The following is a 24,657-nucleotide window of genomic DNA, read 5'->3' as shown; positions in this document are numbered from 1 at the left end:
GTTCCATTTTTTAACATTACTATTTACTTTGATATATTTTGATAGATTTATTTCTTTAAGCTAATCACATTTGGCTACATAGTAATAGAATTTATTAATTTTCTATACTACTATATGCTAATCATTTATTCATTACCTTCAGTGAATCAGTTTTTTTTTTTAATCTAAGTATTCAGTCTATTTCATCTCTTTTTGGAGATGTCTCAAAAATGTCGTTTTTGTTGTTTACAATTTCATTTAAACAGATGCGGTTCTACCTTTCAGTTTTTGGCATGTATTGTAGATTTGTGCATAGCTTTGGTCAAATTTCAGTAGATTTTGTTCCCACTCACAGTGCTGCCTCCTTCTCCCTTTCTGCCTGAACGCCTTCACTCTCTGGCTCCAGAGCAACACGACGTCTATGAGGGAGGAGACAAACAGAGGATCAGGGTAAAAATCAGATGGGCGCAGAGATAGGATGACATTAAGTATCAATATACTACATACATACAACACGCATTAACAAAACAAAAACAAAACAGCCTAACTATGTGCTAACACGCTAACTGAACTAATACTGAACGTAAACCTGCAGACCATGCATGACTCAGTGACAGCATCACCTCTGGTTACCATGGAAACAGTAGGTATGGCTCAGCAGGTTTCTTTATGTGGTAACATAGGACAGCTAGCCAGATTTGTGATGCACCATGGAGGGGGTGTGAAGAGCTCAGCTCAGCTCCCAGCCAGGCGCTGGATAACCTGTTAACGTCTGTCTCCACTCATTTTTGTGACTGAGGTAAACGTGGAGGACTCTGCTCAACACATCTACTGAGATGCACTGATAACTTCTTCCACCTTGTGGAAACCCAACAGTGAAATGCTGCTTATACACTGATCAGCATTAGTATTTATCATTGTAATATAGTAACCAGACGTATACTGTTTCTACACAAATGCATGCAGCGTCTTTGAATGCTTGTATTGGTGCATTTATTTCTTCAGCGTTACCGTGACAGTATTAGCCAATGTGCTCATTTTAAACTAGTTGGCCTTCTCCTTCTCCTCAAAGTTTTTGAATGCTTGCTCACCTTCTATCCAGATCTGAGGCAGCAGCATAGTGCAGGGCGGAGCGCCCCCACTGGTCTGTGGCATTTATGGCAGTGCCACATGCCAACAGAGTCTCCAGACACTGATAGTGACGGCTGGCAGCCGCATAGTGAAGAGGAGTCCTGGAAGTGAGAGAAATTCAAATGAAGACAACAAAAGTAACTTCATTCAAAATGCAATCAAAGGGAAACAGATAAGATAAGATAAGATAAGATAAGATAAGATAAGATAAGATAAGATAAGATAAGATAAGATAACCTTTATTAGTCCCACACGTGGGAAATTTGTTTTGTCACAGCAGGAAGTGGACAGTGCAAAAGTTATGTATCAAAAATTAGAATATAATCAGAATAAATAAAGTACACAACTGTACAGAATAGAATAAAATACTATATACAGTAGAATAAAATAGAACAAAATATACCATACACAAGAATTTGAAGACCTGCTTTTTTTCTTTCCTTTTTATTTTGACGTTTCTTAAAAAGTTTAGAAAGCTGTTCTCCACACAGCAACATGAAGTACCTGCCACACTTATCTCTCCTGTTGTGGTCTCCTCCACTGCTCAGGAGCAACTTGACACAATCCACATTACTGCACAAAAACACAGAGACGGCAGTTATTACTCAAAATGACGCTTACAGGTGAAGGATTTATGATCCTTAGGCAAAAGGAAAATGTTTGGTTACTGAAAAACATGCAGCATAACACTGAACTGCTGAGCCAGGTTCTGGCAGAGGCTCCTGCCCATAGGGGGCCATGTGATTGTTGTAAGGTCTTAACATAATCAATAAATAAAACATAATCAAATTAATGCCATTAACACCATGACTTGTTCTCATATTTAGACCATCATGCCGAGGCTAACACAGGCACTGGTTTTATTCCGTTACCACAGCAGCTAATGTTATCATGTCCTGGCTGATGTCAGAACACAAATGATTTTCCATTTCTGGAAGATTTTATCATATTTGTTCCACCTGGCAATTTCTCCTCAGACCTTTGCTGCACTGACTATATTCTCATATCTGGAAAGTAATGGACTCACCCTCCGGCAGCAGCAGCGTGGAGGCAGGTCCTCCCCAGCGTATCTGGAGTGTCTATCTGAAAGCCTGCAGACAGGACCGAGTCGTTACACATTATGCTAAACCTCCGACCTGATGGGAGCAGCGCAGGGAAACGAAGGAGGGCCAGACAAGACAGCAGCAGCCATCACAGAGAGAGAGGAAGAGAAGGAGGCGGAGAGGGAGACAGGGGTTAGTGTGACAGGTGGGGAAACGAGGGTTACACAGACGATCATGCACATAGAGGAAAATACAAGGACAGGTTACACACAGAGAGAGCCACACATCTTATCTTCAGGTCAGAGACACATTCAGACAGCCTCACAGGATAAAGTGCAACAAGACAAACGGCGCAACGCAACACAGCTTGAATTAAATGGACGTTTGACACTGTAGGGTGATTAGGATTTTTACAGATACGCAGATAAATAAAGTCATCATCAAATTAATCCATTATTATGGTTCTGCAATGTTTACATGGGACGTTTTAATCAGAGGAAACGTACATTTATTTAGAGGTAAAGCTCGTTTACATTTATAGGGTTCACCTTTTGTCTGCTAATAATCCAGCAGATTACTCTGATTGTTCATCTATAGACATATTCTGCCTTTGCATTAAATATAATGGAATGAAGTAAGCACCACAAAAACTGAACAAAACTCAACAGTCATTTCTTTTTTGAAACATTGTGATTACTTAGTAGTTTCATGTAGGAACTGGGATTTCTTTTGGCACACCACCCCGTGCTAAAGTCACCACGGCACCATGAAAACACCAAAGTCACCCAGTAAAGATGGCGTCCACCATGAAACTGCTCACAACTACGTTTTTTGGAGTAACCTAGTTATTATTCCTGGAGGAGAAATTACTAGTAAATTTTTGGATGCATTTCCGAGAAGGCATTTTCTCTAAAACTGGTGGACTCGTGCTAAAGTCGTGCACATTTCTTTCCATCCTGAAACATTTACTCAGTTTAGCTTCTTAAATATGATCATTTTCAGTTTCTCCTCCGAACTGCTCATTTTAATGTTATTCTTTAGACAAAACAAGCCATGCAAAGTCATAATTTGAAAGAAATTGTGGAAATGAACAAAAAGGCCTTTAAAGAATATTTGAAACTTGTAACGGGCTGTTTCTATAGCACTGAATTATAAGTCTTACCGAGTCCAGGCTCAGATTGGCACAGGCTGCACGTACACGTGTACGCTTTCTTTCACATCCACATGATTATCAGAGTTAGACCTACAATTGCATAGCTGACAGGAAATCACTCTTGAGATCCACGGTATGAAGGATTTTGAAATCCAAGATTTAGCTGTGGGTGCAGCAAACACAGCATTCCTGACCAAACCCAGTACTGCAGCTGCACAACACACAAACACATGTAAATGACTTCTTTGTTGTTCGCTGCAGCAGCTCAGCAGAGCCATGTGAGGAGCCCAGTTTCATCCACACACAAGCGCTGGCGCCTTGTTAAATCATCAAGTTAACTGGAAGCACGAAGAAGTCGGGTCTTTTCTCAACTTTTGTTTAATGCAAAGTTTCTTCGTCTGTTTTCAGAAATAAAAGTTTAGCAGATGATATGAGAAGAAAATTATTTTACAGCACAACCAGCAGATTACTCTGATTGTTCATCTATAGACATATAGATATAAAGCAACACGGAAACTTTCTGATGTAAACAAGATAACTGCTGATAGAGGAGAATTCACAGGGATGCACTGTGTCCGGAGGGAAAATGAGTAATGAGACTGAGGCCTTGTCTTTTCAGGAGCATTGTGACCTGAATTTGGCTGGAGCTGAACGTGCCTGTGCAGAACAACAGCTGGACTCAACGCTCACTGAAGTTACACTCCAAGATGAAATTAAGACAACAGAAGTCCTCAGTCAGCACACTGAGGGCAACGTGCACATACGTAGAAATGCTGACTCGGCGTTCTTGGAACAACAAACAATAGCAAATAATTTCACTTTTTTAGACAAAAGCACATAAAACACTGTTTGTGTTTGATTGACTCAAAATGCTGTTAATGAAAATAGCATCCGTTCATGCATTTTTCATCAGCTGTTGCTAGCTAGTTATTATTTTTTTTCAGAAACAACCAGTTCACCCTCCTCTGCTCTGTAGGCGCTTGTTGAGCAGCTACACTCTGTGCTCGTGAACTCGACTTCCTGTTCTCTGTGGACACGCTGTGATGTAGCTGACGAGTATATATAAAGAATGCTTCCTGTGACACCAGGAAAAAAAGGACCATGTAGTGCAGGCTAAAGACCAACCAATGTATCAGCTGATGTTATCTATATGCCAGTCTATCAATGTCTGCATTTATTTTTTTTAATAAATAAGAGATGGGAGAAACCTTCTTCAGGGAACTTATGAGTGTTGAAGTTGGATAGTTTGTCCACCAGAGGATGTGCCACATGTTGCCCACACCTGTTTGAAGTCCCACAAACACAACAGCCAGCTGATCGTATCAGGTCAGGCAGACAAATATTAGAGAGATCTTTTTATGTTTTGTACGTCTCAATAAGACGGGAAACATCATAGGACAATATATCTGAATTTTGAATTTTAAATCAGCTAATTTTGTTACTAATGTTAGAAAATACTGGCAATCACCAAGGTCACCACTCAGGTATCAATTTCAGAATACTAGCTGACTTCCTTCTTGTGTTATTGCATTCAGAAAATGTTCAGAAAACATGACCTCTGACATTGAGGTCAAACTCGTCCGAGATTATTATTAGACACACTTATGGTATCAATTTGAGCTTCTACATTGCCTCATTCTCAACTTTTCGCATTTACAAACATTTACTTTATTTCAAGCTTTGACTAACTTTGAAACTGTAGCACCACAGGGCAGAAAATAAGGCAAAGCTAAGTTTAACTAAATCCATCATGCACCATTTCCCAGTTAGCTACCTGACGACAGCAGCTTCCGGCAGCAGTCAGAGTGCGCATTCAAGGCAGCCAGGTGAAGAGGAAACATCCCGTGGACTCCTCGCCTTTGGAGAAAGACATGGGTATCTCTTTATCTGCATAACACGTCATTGTAACCAATAAAATTCTCAACAAGTCAACAAATAAACAAACAAACCTGGTGCAGTCGGCTCCGCTGGTGATAAGCGTGTTGATGAGGAGCTCGTGGCCATAGCGAGCAGCAATGTGAAGGGGAGTGTTGCCATCCTTGTCCACACTGTCGATCTCTCCGCCTGAAACAAAACGCGAAAAAAATAATGACCCAGTGGAGTTAAGGCAGCTTTAAGACACCGCGAGACAAACACAAGCATAAAGAAGTCTCACCGTTCTGGATGAGGGTCTGGGAGCGAGTGAACCGTCCGTGAACCGCAGTCATGTGGAGAGGACTCTTTCCATCCCGACTCTAACGTGGACAGAGAAGAAAAAAAGCTTTCGAATGAAACACGGACTTCAGACTTCAGTGTTTTTAATGAGCACCCTTAGCAGAAGAACACCCCCAAAGCGTAATGTTGCCACTTCTGTGCTCGACTCTGGGGACGGTGTTCTTTGGGTCACATTCAGTATTTTCTAGAATATTTTTACATTTTGTAATCCTCTCATTCAACATTCTAGAATCCTGGTAATATTTATCATTTAACATTCTGCAACTTCCCTGTTGCCTTTGGTGGACAAATTATGCAACATCAGCACTCATAAGATAACTGAAGGGTATTTCTCCTGTCTCTGCTTTACTTTGCAAAATTTAATTAATCAGCAAATAGCCACAGTTCATTTATTTAAACACTTTAAAATCATTTTCAAGAAAGCCCAAAATATTGACTAAAAAAGTTTTTAGCTTTAGCATTTAGCATGTTGTACCAACTAGCATGTCCACAGCATGTCTTTATCCTGTCTTCCTTCTCTCACCCCAACCGGTTGCAGCAGATGGCCCCGCCCCTCCCTGAGCCTGGTTCTGCCGGAGGTTTCTTCCTGTTAAAAGGGAGTTTTTCCTTCCCACTTTCGCCAAAGTGCTTGCTCACAGGGGGTCATATGATTGTTGGGTTTTTCTCTGTACGTATTATTGTAGGGTCTACCTTACAATATAAAGCGCCTTGAGGCGACTGTCGCTGTGATTTGGCGCTGTATAGATAAAATGAAATTGAACTGAGCTGAACTACTCGAACTGTCGACACAGACACTTCAGGTTCAATTGCAGCAGCACTCGTTTACCACAGAATACTAAAACACCTCTTAATGTGTCTAAACTTAAGTCTGTATTTTTTTGTTCCATAAAAATAAAAATAAACATCACCATTACCCTCGATATACAATAATAGCTGGGCTCCAGTCTTGCCAGTAACTATATTTCTCTGTACCTGTACATTGACTTCGGCCCCATTGTTGACCAGGAACTCCAGGCAGAGCGCTCCGTGTGTGGAGGCAGCAGCAAAGTGCAGCGGGGTGAAGCCTTTGTTGTTGGCCTGGCTGACATTGGCCCCATAATCAATCAGCTCACTGACAACAGCGTCCTGACCATTGAAACAGGCCACGTGGAGAGGCGTGTTTCCAAATGCATTGGGCTCATCTATCTGTGGTCAGAGAAAACAGAAACATATAAAGACTAGGTAAACTCTTTCAAGGTGCAAAGGGAAAACGGCACAATCAGCTCAACGTGACTAGTACTTGTCAAATCAGTTATAACTCCATTAAAAAGCAATAAAGCTAGTAAAAATATTTAGGGCATATTTGGGTTAGATAATAGTTTATGTTTAGATAAAAGTAATAGACTGTATGCTTATGCTATATGCTAGCTAAAAGAAGTGAACGAAATGGTTCACTTACTGAGGTCAGCAGCATATTTCTGAGGTATATAAGAATGAGCTGGCTCTAACTTGTGAACGATGCAATGAATGCTGGTCATGTTAGGATTGGTCTGTTCACTCAAGAAGGGACTGTCTGTCTATCTCTGTAGGGCATTCTGAAGTAAACAAGCAGGCGTATGAGTGACACGCAGAAAGAATGTTTTGAGGATTTCTTTTTAGATTCAAGGAAAATCTGACTCTATGTATCCTTTTTTTCCCTCTTTTATTTAGTTAGTGGTAGTTTTCACATTGAAACAGCAGAGGTACAGTGATGGCATTTTGAAAAGCTGGAGTGGGATCTAACTACTCTCCACAACATCCTCTCTACTGTGAGGGATCACTCGAAGCACTCGGAGTGAAAGTAAACTTCTGAATGTATTTTTGTTTGCAATGTGGACTGTTTGAAAATTAGGGACAAAAGCGTGTGTTTACGTGGGTGTATGTGTCCTGACCTCAACAGATAGGTTGAGCAGGTGTTTGACGACGGCAATCTGTCCACTGGAGGCTGCCGTGTGAAGCGGAGTGTATCCTCGTTTGTCTTTGCAGCTGATCTCTGCGCCTTTGTTTACCAGCAGGCACACCACATCCAAGTGACCTGAAGGGGGATTATAAGAAACACTGACACTCAGCTGATTGGTCGTCCTTTTCACCGAAGCACTGCTCCGATGAACCGCTGATGTCTTTGTAGACCTTAGAGGTTGTTGTTATGTTTTTGTTGGTAGGTTTTTGTTATGTTTGGACTGGTTTTCCATTTCCTTTATCTCTGTGACATGTGCTTAACAACCTTCACTTCTGTCTCTTACCCATGAAAGCTGCCCAGTGCAGAGCTCGGCCATCCTTTTTATCAAAGGCATTGATGTTGGCTCCTTTAGTGAGGAGAAGGTTTACCATCTAACAAATAAACAGAAAGGACATGAGAAGGAAATATTAGAGGGAGGTGTGCGCAACAGGATGTGTGAGCGGGCGGGTCTTTTTATAACAGCATTGTAAATCCATCTCATCTCTCAGCCCAGTCGCCGCATAAACACACCGGAGGGCCTATCGAGCAGAAATGAAGGCACCGTCCATTCAGCTCCGCTCCACAAATCTGCCGCCTCTCATTGTTAATTTTAGATCTGGCACGCTGGTGAATGATTCTGTCTAAGATGAGGAGTGCTTCAAAATGCACAGCCCACTTAATAATCCCAGTGACACAGCTGCACTCGCCCACCTGTTTCCTTCAACCAAGCTATTCAACCAGAACAGCACAAAGGACGGTTACGTCACAGCCTGTTTATTTGTGAACTGCAGTGTGAAGTGCAACCGAATGCGGCCCCACTCTGCAGCTTACGTGCTGATCATTTACTTCCAGTGCTTAAAAAGACGGCTCCAGGCTGCTTTACCTCAGTGTGGCCGTTGAGGGCAGCGTGGTGGAGAGCAGTGCGTCCACCACGATCTGACACGTTGACGCTGCTCAGCAGTGGGATGATGATCTCAGCGCATCGCAGCGCGTTATTCGCTGCTGCGACATGCAGCGGCGTCTGCCAGTTCTTGTCCCGCGCGTTCACGTCAGCAGAGTGGCGGATCAAGACTCGAACAGCCTCCTGAGGAAGAATTTGGAATTTTGCACATACCTGAATCATGTGACACCTGAATAAATGCAGTCCAAGCCTGCAGATAAACTGATCAGTCAACTGATATCTCAGAACATTATTTAACTAATGAAAGTAATGCCATTAAAACAGGGTAAGCTTCCTCTTTGTAAATCCCCTCCTGACTAACGTACTGAGACAGTTTTTACTTCAGCTCTTTTCTTTAGCTAGCGCTATCTAAGTGGTGCTAATCTTTGAAATGGGAGGAATTTTTTTAAAGTGGCTTTGAAACAAATAAATAAAGAGTTTTCTTGTAATGATGTGAGTTTATAGGTTTTTTAACGGAAGACACTCCCACTGAGATGTCACATGAAGCTCCGCATAGGCATCAATGATTTTACAATTAGCCTTAATGTTCTAATTAATATTAAAATTATCAGATATTATTTATTCTAATCTTTTTAGTATATTCACCTCATTTAGGGATTTCCTCATACTTCATGCTGTTGTTCCTATAACAGTATTTATTCTCAGTAATCAGCACATCAGTGAGAACACAGTTAAACCTGTAACACGTCCTAGGACTGTTTAACATTAACTGAGCAACATATTTTCTGTATATACAGCTGTGCAAAAGTCTTGAACCACAACTTATTTCCTTATATTTTGCTTTCAGGGAACCAGACTTGGACTACTTAATCGAATTAGAAGAAAGTACATGATAAATGGACCGATTCTTACATAGCGCTTTTCTACTCTACTGGTCTGCAGTACGGGGGCCCCACAGGGAACTGTGCTGGCACCGTTCCTCTTCACCCTGTACACTGCAGACTTCTCCATCAACTCCCCACGCTGCCACCTACAGAAGTTCTCTGATGACTCTGCCATAGTCGGCCTCATCACAGGTGAGGACGACTCAGAGTACAGACAGTGGACTGTGGACTTTGTGGACTGGTGTCAGCAGAACCACCTGCTGATCAACGCTGGGAAAACCAAGGAGTTGGTGGTGGACTACCGGAGACGCAGACCCACCACACTGACACCGGTGAACATCCAGGGAGTGGACATTGAGATAGTGGACTCTTATAGGTACCTGGGTGTTCACCTGAATAATAAACTGGACTGGAGCCACAACACTGATGCTCTTTACAGGAAGGGTCAGAGCAGACGCTACCTGCTGAGGCTGCTGAGGTCATTTGGAGTCCAGGGAGCGCTTTTAAAGACCTTCTATGACTCTGTGGTGGCATCTGTCATTTTTTTACAGTGTGGTATGTTGGAGCAGCAGTTTATTGGCAGCTGAGAGGAAGAGGTTGGATAAACTCATTAGGAAGGCCAGCTCTGTTCTGGGATGCACCTGGATCCAGTGCAGGTGGTGGGAGACAGAAGGACTCTGGCCAAAATAACATCTCTGATGGACAGAGTCTCCCACCCCATGCATGTTGCTGAACTGCAGAGCTCCTTCAGTGACAGACCGCTGCATCCTCGATGCATGAAGGAGCGTTTCCGCAGGTCCTTCCTCCCTGCAGCTGTCAGACTGTACAATCAGAACTGCTCCCAACAAACAGATGTTTACATCTGCGCTGTAACTGCAATAATTTAATCAACCAATTCGCACTACAACCTGCTTTGCCTCTTATCTGTAGTTATTTTATTTCACTTAATAATAGTACAGTACTCTGTTTATAGTAACCATTATCCTTAATCTAAATATGTAAGAAAAATTGTGTATGTTTCTGTTCTGTGTCCTGTGTACTGTTTGTTTGTATATGTGTCTTTCTGGCTGCTGTTACAGCCAAATTTCCCCTTGTGGGACAATTAAAGGATTATTCTGTTCTACTCTGAGTACTCAAAGCACTTTACACAACTTGTACATTCACTTGAGTACTTTTGGTGTCGAACTCCTCGAGGGCCGGCGTCCTGTAACTTTTCCATGTGTCCCTGCTGCAACACAGCTAAATAATATTAGTTGGTCATTAGAAAGACTGTATAGAACTGGACTGCAGGTGGCAATTCAGCCATTTGATTCACGTCACAGCAGCTCCTGAGTGAATGAATAAGGTGCAATAAAAGTACTTTTAGAAATACATTTTTTCTTTAAAACTTGCACTTTTATTTAAATATACTTGAGTAGGGTTAGGTGTCAGGTGTGTTGCAGCAGGGACACATGGAAACACTTCAGGATACCGGCCCTCGTCATTGTCATTCCTGTGCTTACTATCTAACATTCATATGCATTCATACTCCGATGGATGCATCAGCGTTAGCATCTTGCTCAGGGATATTTGGCATGCAGACTGGAGCAGACTGAGATCGAACCCCTGACCTGCTCTACCACCTGAGCTACAGCCAACCCCAGAAGCTTGCCAAAGAGAGCTCAGGCTATGTTGGTGAATTAGGATGTTCATTCCAGACATTGACTTTCAGCCTTGTAAGAATTGTACAAACTCTGCTTTATCCTTACAAACTATATTTCCCTGGTTGTTTGGTCATGTTTCAACTTCCCATTTCCCTGGCAAAGAAATGAGGGGTGGATCAAGACTTCTGAACAGTTGGAATATCTTGCACTTAAATGTAAAGACAGTGATCAGAATTTGAAAATAAAGTTAATCTGTCACATAAATACATACAGTCTAATAAGCAAGAGCTTGCTAAAACTCTAACCACTCTTAACGTGTACATATAAACCCATGATACTTGGTATCTATAAATGGGCACACAGCCAGTGGATCCTTCAGCTAGTCCTGCTATGATGAATTACCAGTATGGATACTGGGAGTTATGCAGCCAATGAACTGCTGTAACCCAGATTCCTTAAGATGGAGAACAGCGTGAGTTCTGGTTGAGACCTGAAAAGAAAAGTCATCTGTCTGCTTTCATGTAAAACACACCGAGGTTCCCTGACTGCACTGCCTGTGTGTGTGTGTGTGTGTGTTTTCACCTCACTCCGAGATGCAACAGCGCGATGGAGAGGGGTCAGCCACATGTTATCTTTGGCGTTGACACGTGCCCCTGCAGAGCAGAAACACAGCATGGCAAACACGGAAAAGATGTAACTTCACGTTTACAAAGCACTCTGGAAATTTCCTCACAGCTCCAGGAAACACCAGCCTTCCACTTCCATCAACTAACATGAGCCTTAGATGCATCCATACGGTGATTACTTTCACCAGAAAATGATGAAGCATATTGAGGGCGACAGTCAGGACGCTAGTGGCCGGGCTACGTAAAGTTTTAGCCAATTTAATATTATCAAAACAATGTAGGGGTTTGTTTGTGTGTTTGTTTTTAAATTGGACACGAGCTAACTGTATTTTATCTGGGATGCTTTAAATGTCATAAAGCTCCACATCTACATTCATTCAATAAAAAACAACAACAAAAACAGCTGAAATCTGCAAGAAAGACGTGGCGTGTTTTACCCGAGAGGATGAGGAGTTCGGTGATCTCGCCATCGCCCAGGAAGGCTGCTGCATGCAGCGGAGTGCGCTTCTCTGCATCCTGATGGAGGAACAGTGGTGCGTTATGAGACAAGTGACCCTCCCACATATGAGCACATGTCACACAGTTACAGTCCTAATTGTCTTCTGGCAATTTTCCCTCTGTGATGGTTTCTGTTATCTGCTTGTATGACTTTGCGGCTGTTTGATCGAGTCTCTGTGGTTGTTGTCGTGGGGGGGTTTGCCCCTTTGTGGTCGTTTCTGTGTCTCTGTGTGGCAGTTATATGTGTCTTTATGTTTCTTTGGGGGTGTTTTTTGTCTATGTGTGGCTCTTTTGTACATGCTTGCAGTTGTTCTGCATTTTTCTCGAAGGCAAAGCCAGTCTGCACAGCAACATTTAGAGCGCTCTGTGGAGTTTTCCTGTAAACACAAAAGCCTCTGTTTACATTTACCAAACATACAGCGTACCATCAACAGATGGATCTGATAACGAAATCTATAAGTATTTAAATCCAGTGCTATTTCCATTCATGCAGCTGGTATGAGGTCACAGATGAGTAGAGGATCAGTGACCTCGTGCTCAGAGCGTCTCATTGAATAAATGCCCATCACACTGGCTGAGTGGGCTGACATAAGCAGAGAGGACAGCCCCGACATGTGTTGTGTATTTATACCCATATGAGCAGATGTGTAAATAAACACTCACCCTGAACTCTGGTTTTACTGATTCTTAACTCGGAGCCCTAATTCCCTCATTCTAAAACAGGAAGTGGGGGTTGGAACGAAGAAAAAGGTGGTTGCCACCGAGTCCAGTTTTATTTCCCTAAAAGCTGACTTTGGGCAAAGGAAACTTTTTCTGCACTAAAACATGCACGCTTACAGACGATGGCGAGAACACAAGTGCTTTGTGTGAATATTTGTGTCCTGGATGAACAGAGTTATGGTGAAACCACTTAAATTAGATTGATATTCTTTATAAATTCAGCACATGCAGGGTGAACTTTTTATCATGTGTCACTTATACACATCTGTCATGTTTATAAATGTAGAAACCAAGAGCTAAAAAAAAAAGAGCTCACTCTTCCTCCACTTCACAGCAGCAGCCAGTGAGGTAAATACCTGCATGCAGTTTATTTGTGAATACAAACCATCTGCTCTGTGGAAAATATGAATAGGTGAGTGTTTCACATGCACAGAGACAGAATGCCTGTTTGGTGTACATGTGACCATACCAGAGCGTTGATGTCTTCAGACTTGTATATGAGCATACGGATCTCTTCAGAATCTCCACTGAAGATTGCCTGGATGAGAGGAGGCTGTGGGGACGAGAAAGAACAGTCACGTGACCACTACGGCCGTTACAAAAGGCTATGATCCTTCCCACGGTATGAAGTGCTGCCTATGTGTGCAGTACTTAAAGCTGCAGCGTGTACAAAAACTGCAGACTGTACACAAAAGAAATGCAAGCCTTCCCTTACTTCTTATATCTCCCGTTTCTCTGTGAGACAGAGAAACTACTGTGGAAAATTTTTGGTAGATACACATCACAAAAATAAAAAAGGGCTCAGTGTCTCCGATGCCCCTATTATTCTTTTCAGGATGAGAGAGGTGAGGTAAATACAGGCCCAAACAGCAGATATCAGAGGCTTTTGAGGAATGCAAAAACACAGAAAACTGGGACAACATGTGGCGGACTTAAAGGCCAGTTTTTAGGTTCAGGTTCATGCAGGTTTTGCTAAACAGTATTAAAGCCAAATATGTTCTTTAAATGTTTGTATTAAATAAATAAATAAATTTAACAATCAAAATTGTCACGAGTGAAACAGCAGCCAATGTCCAAAGGCAAACCCTGAAAAGGAAGATTCTGACAAATTAGAACAAGTTCTGGTTCTTTGGAAGCAAAGTATGGGAATATCATTTTTCCTGATTACATTTCTGTTAACGATTAACCTGTTTTGAAACAAGCATGGATTAAATTCTGAAACACAATCATGATCTATGCACTGACATTATATAAACTCATGACTTTTTAAAACTGTACCTCTATTTTCTACTTTAGCCTATGAGGATTGCAGGTAATGTACCCAGTTTAGGTTCAGTTTATCTCATTCTGCTTAATCTATTAAATTATCAGCTAGCTTTATTTTGTTTAGGTTATTGTATCTAATGTACAATAACCTAAACAAAATAAAGTCATTATCACTGGTGTTATACTATTTGGGCTAAAATAGCAGGTGATGTTAGCTTGTTCAGGCTAGCAAAGGAGCTAACTATTCTTTTTTTTAGGCTAGTATGTTATGTTGCTATGATATCATTGTCATAGCAACATCAGTAGCAGGTTAATATCATTACAAAAAATTTTAAGCATTAATATCTAAATATGTTTCTTTATTGTTATTTTTATAAATTATTAATATTCTGAAGGCGGCAAATTTGTATTGGAGAACAAGAGTAACAGGATGCTAAGGACTACCAGTTTTTAGAAAATGATTTTTTTAAAGACAACAGCAAATGCTCCCATTTGAAAACGTGAAAAACAAACAGATATAGCTCCTTTACTTAAAAAAAATACTAAAAACACAATTACAAATATAGTCAAAATGTCTCAATTTAAAATTTTGCAAGATTGAAACCGAAATGTAGATGATGTGTAGATTGTGCTCATTGTGTTATTTATGAACCAGGCTGAGCAGAGGGAGGCCTCACTTCACTTCCTGTGCGTTTCTGCTACTCCTGCCTCACTTCCTGTTACACAGTCTCTCCTTCTCAGAAACCTGAGAGAGGAACCAACCACAGAGAAGTTTTTCACTTCTGCTTTAAAAAATACAGCACGCCACAACACTTCTTCCTCATCTGACTGTTTCATTCCCCTGAATGTAATTTTGCTGCAGCATCCATCATCTCACTCACTGCTGAGAGTGAAGGCAGACACGTGTGCACAGCATGTCGCAGGACTGTAGCTGTTACTTTTACTTGCAGTACACAGGAGTTGCTTTTCTACCACACTAATGTTTAAAGCTGCTAGTTCAGATCAGATCTAATGTGTAACACTGACAGAGTCACACAATAATGCAAATGAGCTCATCTATGCTCGTTCCCACACTCACAAAGTTGCAGTGATGGAGTCAGGATTATAGGCATATTTAGCTCGATGCTTAGTGGCTGTAACAAAAACACTCAGCTGGCATCTCTCAGGAGTTGGCTGGTACTGCCACAAGAAGGCAACGATTCATAGGATGTGTCAGGGGAATACCTTAGTAGAAAAGCTAGTGTCCTCTGTTGGGAACTCTAGTAAATAAATCCAATAACTCTGAGAAATGCTAAGTGAGAAATGCAGTGAAGCTTGAGGAAGACAGGTTTAGACAGGAAATGACATCAGGACTTGGCTTTCTGCACTAGTCTTCCTGGTATATCATCCCCACAGGCTATTTCAAACACAGGAGCTCATTATTGCAGCTTGCACACATACACGCACGCAAACACAAACACACACACACACACACTTCCCATTAGCCTTAAGGCAGAACCAATGTGACCAACATCCCGTTAGTAACCAATAACAATGAGAAAATGCTCTTCAACGTGCAGTGTCAGCCTGCCGGTAACAGCCAAACATATTTGGCCATAACATATGCCTTTTTGTGTTAAGGATCTAATAATTATATATTTTAAATAAAAAGTCACACTTCTTCTATTCTCAAGTTCAAGTATGTCAACTGTTTAAAAGGCCCAAACTCTATAAATCAGAGAAATCGAACACGTGCTCACACAAGAGCTACTAGAAGAAAATTTTTGCAGTAACTCTGAAAGCTGATGAATATTTTTACTACTTTTTTGGTGGTGACTACAGACCAAAGAAAGTCAGTGACGTTCAGCAGTTTCAAGTGACTACTGGCAAAAAAACAAAACCACTAGTGCCTTGAAGTAGGCATGTCCCAATATAAACCTATCTCAACTTTGAGGTGTGCAACCAATGAGACTGCAGAACACATATGACTCTGTAATAAATACTTTAAAGGTTCTCCATTCACTAAAATTAAAAACAAAAGACAATGTTGATCTCTTTAAATGTTACTGTTTTATGACATCTACACCTGGTGTAATCCTCTACAAAGCCTGGATTTAACAACAGGTTATAGGGATGCGGGAGATGTTTTTAACACTAGTTACTAGTCAGGAGCCATTGTTGTTTGTGGAGTAGCAATGCTTCCAAAGGCTAATGTTAGCTTAACATTTATGAAAGCACCTGACCTTATTTTTCTTTGGTCTAAATCAGTAATTAATAGAACCCTGTTTGGGCCACAAACAGCAGAAGACGTGGAAATTCACTGAGCTTTATTTGTTGGTGCAAAAATGAAGCCAAGATGAAAGTTCCTTAAACCTAAATTCCACGTGAAGGCCAAAGACGTGGTTGCAAGACGACTAATGTTGTCCAGTTTAGATTCATCAATCAGCTACCATTAACATGTTTTGGCTTGTGCTATCCTGTTTAAGCTAATGGAGTGCTGCTTCTAAAAGCAAGCTGGGTCATTAGCATTCAGTACATGTGTTTTTTGGGGGAATTTCTGAACACTGATTTTACTAATCGTGAACAAGAACCGAGTGGAACCAGCTATTAGAACCTGAGGTTCTGGGCCGGTGCAGGACAATCCTCTCTCCACCTTATACTGCACAAACATCCTGCATCTGATTACCAATGTTTTCATTCCACTGGCATCCTCCAAACACACTAGCAGGCTAATCTGAAATATATGTGCTCTGCAACAATGCCTTCATTTCCGCTGATGCCTGAGGTAACAGGCCTCATACTGGCTCAGTCTCTTCTCCTCAGGCTCAGTGGCACACTTCAGACTTCCTCAAACAGTGAAAGCGTAACAAGTTTCGTTTTGTCCTTGTAATTACCTGGAAACGTTCCTTGTAATTTCCTGAACACGATCCACTATTCAGCTTTGTAAAGACAATCCTATGGTTTGGGGCTAATTATAAAGAAAGTTGAGAACGTTTTGAAAGTTGAGTTTAACACGAACAATTACGTATTTGAAAAGGACAAAATCGTTCCCATTTACTTCTGTTTGCAGTCATTTTTAAAGAGGTCTCAATGTTTCACCTGCTTCAAATCGTGTGCAAATCTACAACAGACACATAACTGTGCTTTGGCACAAAGTCAGAAGTCAACGACTTCCTGTACTTCCTTTGTGTTCTGCGATGAGTTTTTTTTTTACCCCACAGAGTCTTTCATTTCCACGCACGCACAAAAAACGAGAGAGAAAAAAAAAGTTGATGTTTATTCACAAACACATCCGAGGAATTTTAGACATGACGTCAACCTCGGAATCAATTCAGCAGATGACAAGTTAAAAGAGACGTTACAGCAGTGGGATTGTTATGGTACCCGCTGTTGATAAGCCCGGGATGAAAAGAAAAAAGTTTGAGGCATCCAGTTATCAGGCATCATCAGCATGTCTGAAAATAACAGGAAGTGCTACACTTCTAGGTCATACACACAGACACACACACACACACACACACACACACACTCTGACAGCAGCTCTTGCTTCCCTCAAGACATATCTCACATGGCCACATGAGAGCTCTGCAGAGAGATGCTGAGTCAGTTAACGTTGAAAAAAAATCTTAATGTGAGATTATGAAGGACCTCTGAGGGTCGTGATTCTCAAAGTCCTGTTTTAATAGGTGGTTTTGCTTTTGAATTTTTATTTACAAAATCACGTACTTTTACACTTCCATGCTCACATCTGCTCAGAGAGGTGTGTATCTGTGCTGCTGCCCACAGAGAGAGCTTTGTAGTCACTGTGTATCTCTTCATTTTCTGCCCATATGTAGCTGGTTGTCTATGTGCAGCCATCATTTGTCTATTTGTAGCTGTTGTGTGTCTTTGTTATCAACAACTATCTCTTTGTAGCCAGTAAGTGTCTCTTTGTAGCAATAGTGTGTCCTGTAGCTGTTACAAGTTTCTTTGTAGCCTTTAAATGTTTCTTTGTCACGTTTGTGATTCTTTTTGTAGCAGTTTGTCTAATTGTACTTTTTAACCAGTGTGTGACTGTAAAGTAACATAACAGTCGCAGACTGTGCCCGAGTTTTAAATGTAAATGTTCAAATTTATATTTCTCTGAACACCTTTAGGGCTGCTTGTTTATGACTTGTTTAAATAAAAATTCTTATTTTTCAACCTCTGCTGAAGAGTACTGTACACATCATGTCAAGTATGTCTCCTTGGGACAATTTAAATTTTTGGAGTTGGAGGTCATTTTGGAGGTCCTTCACAAGGAATCTGAAACATTACAGCACTGCTGACATACAGCCAGTAAGCATTTCTAACATTTTCATTGTGGGGCACAGGTACAGGGACCATACAAATGCACTCTTTGTCAAAATGCAAGCTATTAAATTCCAAGGCTTGGTGCAGCTTAAAACAGTGCAAATAATGTATAAAGTAAGAAATAAATTGCTTCCAAAAGAAATCTGTAAATTGTTCATAGAAAGAGAAAGTGGGTATAACTTAAGAGGGAAATGGAATTTAAAAATACAAAGTGCTAGAACAACTTTAAAAACTACGTCTATCTCAATTGCAGGAGTTAAATTATGGAACAGTCTAACAGAAAAGAAAGTAAAAACATAAACCAGTTTAAATTAAAATATAAAAACCTAATTTTAAATAAGTATAAGAATGAAGAAAACAGGGTTAACCCAGGACGGTAATGTTGCTGGTAATGCTGTTTCAGTTCTTTTTGGGGGTTTTTTTGTTTGTTTGTTTGTTTTTCCATAACTTGTGAATCTGCAAAGTTACACATTCTGTATTTTTCATATGAAAGAAACTATACTGTGGTGGGGTTTGCTTATTTCTTGTTTTTGATTTATGTATGTTTGTTTTGTTTTGCTTTATTTTTGTTTCATATGTTGTTTGTTTAATTTAAGACTAAAAGAATTTGCTCGATTTGTTGATATCTTGAAATTAACAAGAGCCAAACTGATAGCTGTGAATGACTTCAACTAATAATTCAAACCTCAAATTTAGTCTGTGTACTTTAAATTCAAAGAAAAAAGAAAAAAAAAAGAAACACTGTGGTTGAAAAATTGAGTTTCAAAAAAATGGACAGGTTAAAATCATTTTAATATTATACTGAATAATTCATCAAGTAAATATTTCAGCCAGAATTCTACATAAAAATTGTCTGATTAAATCGCCTTCAAAGTAAAATATTCTCTAAGCTCCTCTTCGACATGTTCAAGGTGAAACAATCAGTCAATAAACAGAAAAAGAATTTCTTTAAGAAAAATTTTAAAACAATACCCACTGAACGAAGATTTTAGCTTTTTCAAAGACAACTTTAAATTTTGCGGTTTAATTACAGAGCACAATAGCTTCTGATTATCAGCTAGTTCATTAATTCACAGTTTACCACTGAACAGATTAGAAAAGCACTATATAAGAAGAAAAGCAGGATCTATAAGAACAAAAGACATACTTGGCTTTTGTTCATTTTTACCAAGAAGCAAGTTTAATAAGTCAGTTACAGATTAATTACACTATACTGTGTGCACCAAAATGCACATTTTATATGAGTGTTTTTAAAAGATTTTAAATGAAATGATGATAAATCATCTCATGGGCAAAAGATGGCCCAGAAGTAGAAGCAATACAATTTACATGGGCTGAGTGTTACTACTCTGCAGGCTTTCAGAAACTGGCCAATGGGTTTGAAGGCGGACTTTTAGGGAGGGGACCTTAAAGAGGAAGGAGCTGAAGCAGCCTGATTCAGACAGGTTGCACTGAGAGGATGCATAAAGAGTCAGTGATCCATACTTACAACTGTGAACTGTGCGAGTCTATTTTAGCAAAGTCCAAGAATACAAAGCTTGAAAGTATTGTTTTCAAACTTAGGGGCCTTCCCTGGGACATACTCGGGTACTTTGACTTCAACACAGTAGTTACTGAAGACATTAACAGCTTACAGGAGGAAACAGAACAGGAAATGTGAGACAGATGAGCTGTCACCATTTTAACGACATTTACAACAAATAATAAGGCCATTTTCTTTTTTTAGTGTTATGCTAATTTATTGATAGAGTCCTGTGCCCAATCTGTAGGGAAGGAATCTATTTTATTATTTTCTAGGCTGTATAAAACTAAATAGCACAACATGTGCTACTGAAACACTTTCCTACCACACAGGAGGAGAAATACTGTGCTTCTGCAGGTCTGGAAGCTAAGCTAACTGGCTAGCTGGTCCTACCTGGTCGGCCAGTTTGAGAACAGCCATCTCTGGGTCAGCTCTGGCTGCACATCCACTCCCTCCGACACCGCAGCACCATGCACGGTGCGATGCTGAGCCCCGCTCCGCCTCTCCTTTCTCCGCTCTTCCCACGGGACTTGAGGCGACTAGGTGTAGCGGTGTGGCTTTGTAGCTCTCTAGGAGTCTCACGGGCAGACGCTGAGGGTGATGGAGGCCGGGCCGAGCACCAGGGCCATCAGCCCCGTTCCACTGACGCTATCTGCGGCTACGCTGCTGAGCACAGTCGGCCGCTCGGAGTCGCTGGGAGGCGGGGAAGCAGGAACGGCTCGACCGACCGGTGTAAACAATCCGCATTTATGGCTGCTGCTGCTGATCTTCTGTTGATGCTTCTGCAAGAATATTCCAAGCGTCTCTGCGAGCTGTACACCGCCCACAGAAGGCTCTCTATCCCCCAGACTGCACAGCCTGTAAGCCTCCCAGAGAGGCAGCCAGGGTGAAGTCAGCTGAACGGAGATCACACAGGAAGTTCGTGCTTGTCTCTTTAGATGCAGAAGTGGAGGAGAAGCTTCCTCAGCATCAACAACAAGCAGAATACCCCTCGCTGCTGCCATCCACTGGATACAGAGAGAGGCCGAAGCGCAGTTACACGATCCAAAAATAAGTAACACAAAGCATGAAAAATGAATGCGTGTAAAGAGAGATGGCTGTGATGACTGCAGTGATGTAGGTTATATAAAGACGTAGTGTAATTTTCATTCCAGATATTTGTTCATGAATTAGTCCCACTTCAAGTGACAAATGTAATTTCTGATAAGATGGGCAGACATCAAGCACCATGTAGACAGAGCAGATTGTTCTTTGTGGACTAAAACCAGTTTAATCCATCCATCCTGCCTGGGAGCTCCATATTCCACATCTGCTATCCATCCTCTGCACATGTTCATACCATCTCAGGCTTGCCTCTAACGCTGTCTCCAAAATGCTCAATCTAAACTGTCCCTCCGATGTACTAATTTCTAATCCTGGTCATACTGAGATGAAAACTTTAACGTCTTCAGCTCTGCCACGTCCAGCTTGACTTCCCATCTTTTTGTTAGTGCTACAGTCTCCAAAACACACTACATGGCAGCAGGTCTCACTACCATCTTGTAAACCTTCCCTTTCACATTCATCTTCACCCACTCCACTTTGTTTGCACTCTCTTCTATACACTTCATTTCACTTTTATTTGTAGAGCACCAAAATCGCAACAGAAGCCACCTCAAAAAGCTGTGGTCTTTAAGGCAAAGACCCTACAATAATACTGAGAAAACCCCAGCAATCAAATTCCTCCTTTGAGAAGCACTTGGCGACAGTGGGAAGGAAAAGTTTTTAACAGGAAGAAAGCTCCGGCAGAACCAGGCACAGGGAGCGGCAGCTATCTGCCCTGACCCAGATCTTTGTGCTTTGTGCTTCTGATGGTTGACCCCGGGTATTTAAACTCATTTACCTTCACTCTCTGTAGTCCTTGCATGTTCATCTTTTCACTGGTCTATCTCTCATTCACACATATGTGTTCTGTCTTGCTTTTACTAACTTTCATTCCTTTTCTCTCCAGTGCATACCTCCACCTCTCCATACTCTCCTCCACCTGCTTCCTACTCTGCAAACATCCTGGCTGCCATCATCATCAACCTGTCCATTGCCGCTGTGAACAAGAAGGGGCTCAGAGCCAATCCCTGATGTAATCCCACCCCCACTTTGAACACCTCCGGCACTCCTTCCAGACATCTCACCACTGTCTTGCTGTCCTGACTTCCTCGTGCATTTCTACAGTTCCTCTTTCTCAAGATCCACAAAGAATTGACAGTCACAGTGCAACTCCCGACCTCTACACTTCTCTATTAACACCCTCAAAGCAAACATCACATCTGTAGTGCACTTTCTTAGCACAAAGCCATTCTGCTGCTCACTGTTCATCACCTCTCTTCTGCTCTACAGTTGTGGTGAACATTTTACACACTCCTGGTGTACAGGGACCTTGGTGGTCCGATCCTGGCTGCTCCAGTCTCAAGTCTGCATCCCTAAGTAACTAACTCATCTCACTTCCTGCCTACATTCTCCCCCGACACCACCTTGCAGTCTCATATGTTTTTCGGATTGCACTTTCTGTAGTAGAAGTACTCCACCTGTGTGCACCTTCCTACTTTCTTATAGATCATCCAACTTACTCCAGATTTCCTTTCTTTTCTGCCTGAAACCCAACCTTTAGTGCACTGACCCCCACTGCTCCTGGCTTTGCTTCTCTTACACCTGGTCTGTGCAAGTCATATATCTATCTTTCCTTCTTTCCATCGTGTTATCCAGCTCTCTTCCTTTGCCGATCACAGTCCCTACATTTAAAGACCCAACTCTCAACCCCAAACTCCTGCCTTTCCTTCTCTCTCGTCTCTGAAGATGCCTTTCCCCTTTCTTCTTCTTCCATTGTCTGCAACAAACATAGTTTATGAACAGTGAGTACACTGGCTTGTGGCCCAGCCATGGCTGGGTTAGACTAAACTTTAAACCACATCTTTACCCTAAAACATTGTGATTTAACTCATGTAGACTTTTTTTTGTCCCTACAAGGAAGTTTTAGAGGGCAATACTTAACTTATGACTTACATTGTTATCCTGAATATTTCCAAACCTAAACTTAAGGTAAATATTCCCCCTAAAATATAACCATCTACCTTTTGGGGACTGACTTTTTTGTCCCAGTAAGGAAGTTAAGAAGCCACAGTACAAGTACACAGTCTGTGTGGTTTTCATGCATTTCTGTTAGTTGTGCGTTCTAAAGGTTATAACGGAAGGAAACTGAAGGAAGTACGGTGCTGTGCTGTCTCTTGAACTTTTACTCACAGAGAAATGTCTCAATAGACTCTGGATGGTTCTCGTAGGGTAAATAATAACGACACAAGTCTTTTTGTAGTCCAATGAAAAATTTAGCCAAACTGAGACCTTTAATTTATGAACAAATGTGTTAGCAAATCCTGACATTCAGAAGCTGATACAGCAAAATATGTGATCATACCAGTCACTTCCATAACTGTTGCATGAGACAACACAAAAATCAAGCCTATATTATTCTAATTTTAGCCAAATGTAATATTTTTTTAGGTAGAATATAACATGTAAGTTTACATACATGCAGCAATGATTTGCAAATCTCATAAAACCATATTTTTTCACAAAAGAACAGAGAAGATATGTTGGATGTTTAATTGGAGGGGGGGCGGGGGGGGATCACTGTGTAGCAACCCCTCTTTGTTTAACAGCAGTCCGATTCTTGTCTCATATTAGATTGTGGCTGCTCAACAGTCCTGACTCTTCTGCTATAAAGTCATTGGAAAAGCTGAAGTATGCAGTTTAGCATTGTCTTTCTGAAATATGTGAGGCCTTCAATGAAAAGTATGTGATATGGATGGGATTATATCTTTCTCTAAAACCAGTATATACCTTTTAGCATTACAGACATCCCCTAAGTTTCCAGATGGAACTGAGCAATGATAACAAGCCAGGTGGTCAGTCTATTCTTTAGTCTGGAGGATGCCCGGTTCATGATTTCCAGAAACGAATTTCAAAGTTCAGTTTATCGTGGGGCGATCGTGGCTCGAGTTGGCAGTTCGTCTTGTAATTGTAAAGTTGCCGGTTCGAGCCCCGGCTCCGACAGTCTCGGTCGTTGTGTCCTTGGGCAAGACACTTCACCCGTTGCCTACTGATGGTGGTCAGAGGGCCCGGTGGCGCCAGTGTCCGGCAGCCTCGCCTCTGTCAGTGCGCCCCAGGGTGGCTGTGGCTACAATGTAGCTTGCCATCACCAGTGTGTGAATGGGTGGATGACTGAATGTAGTGTAAAGTGCTTTGGGGTCCTTAGGGACTAAGTAAAGTGCTATACAAATACAGGCCATTTACCATTTTTTACCATTTATCTGAACACAGAAGAGTGTTCCGCTTTACCTTAGTGGATTTTCAATAAGCTTTCACCCAGGTGTTTCGGGATTCCTGATTCCTGAGTCCATGCAGTGATTACCTTAACATAATCATGCCGTCTGAGTGCTTGGAGGTCATGGGCATCCAATATTGATTTTATGGCTTGACCGTTGTGAGATTTCTCCAGATTCTCTGACTCTTTTGTACTGTACATGAGGAGGAGGAGCATCACTGTGAAACTGTTCCATAATTAATAGGCAGTGTTTTGCAGATTGGGGAAGATCTGTCCACTGTTACTTCTGAGAAACGATGCCTCTCTAAGATGCTCCTTTTCACTCAAGCAATGCTACCAGCATGTTGGCACTTACTATACCTCGTCAATGTTTTCCTTAAAAACAAACAGAAGTTTTGCTTGATTTACTCTGCTCTGCAGTAGCGTTGCTTTTCATCCACAGATAAAAATAATTT

The 24,657-nt window shown here is 41.3% G+C and overlaps 1 protein-coding gene across 2 annotated transcripts in view; it reads right to left on the bottom strand.

Annotated features, from left to right (window-relative positions):
- ankrd44 (ankyrin repeat domain 44) overlaps positions 1–20,821 on the bottom strand; it is a 32,895-nt gene extending 12,074 nt beyond the window's left edge. The window contains exons 1-15 of one of the 2 annotated variants that reach the window (XM_082509314.1): positions 20,242–20,821; positions 13,219–13,302; positions 11,969–12,047; positions 11,488–11,558; positions 8,361–8,561; positions 7,782–7,869; positions 7,431–7,573; positions 6,493–6,705; positions 5,462–5,540; positions 5,256–5,370; positions 5,081–5,163; positions 2,138–2,201; positions 1,615–1,683; positions 1,071–1,211; positions 333–398 (exon numbers count right to left, since the gene is read on the bottom strand). In XM_082509314.1, coding sequence (XP_082365440.1) covers positions 333–398; positions 1,071–1,211; positions 1,615–1,683; positions 2,138–2,201; positions 5,081–5,163; positions 5,256–5,370; positions 5,462–5,540; positions 6,493–6,705; positions 7,431–7,573; positions 7,782–7,869; positions 8,361–8,561; positions 11,488–11,558; positions 11,969–12,047; positions 13,219–13,302; positions 20,242–20,268 — 1,523 coding nt within the window. In that variant the 5' untranslated portion in view covers positions 20,269–20,821. The remainder of the gene's footprint in view (positions 1–332; positions 399–1,070; positions 1,212–1,614; positions 1,684–2,137; positions 2,202–5,080; positions 5,164–5,255; positions 5,371–5,461; positions 5,541–6,492; positions 6,706–7,430; positions 7,574–7,781; positions 7,870–8,360; positions 8,562–11,487; positions 11,559–11,968; positions 12,048–13,218; positions 13,303–20,241) is intronic. The other variant, XM_082509315.1, reaches the window with a different exon arrangement.
- Between the last annotated feature and the right edge of the window lie 3,836 nt (positions 20,822–24,657).

Source organism: Aulonocara stuartgranti (assembly GCF_965226115.1).
Source record: "Aulonocara stuartgranti genome assembly, chromosome: 16".
Lineage (NCBI taxonomy): Eukaryota > Metazoa > Chordata > Actinopteri > Cichliformes > Cichlidae > Aulonocara > Aulonocara stuartgranti.
Note: the sequence above shows the minus strand (reverse complement) of the source record. Positions and strands in the feature narration are given on the sequence as shown.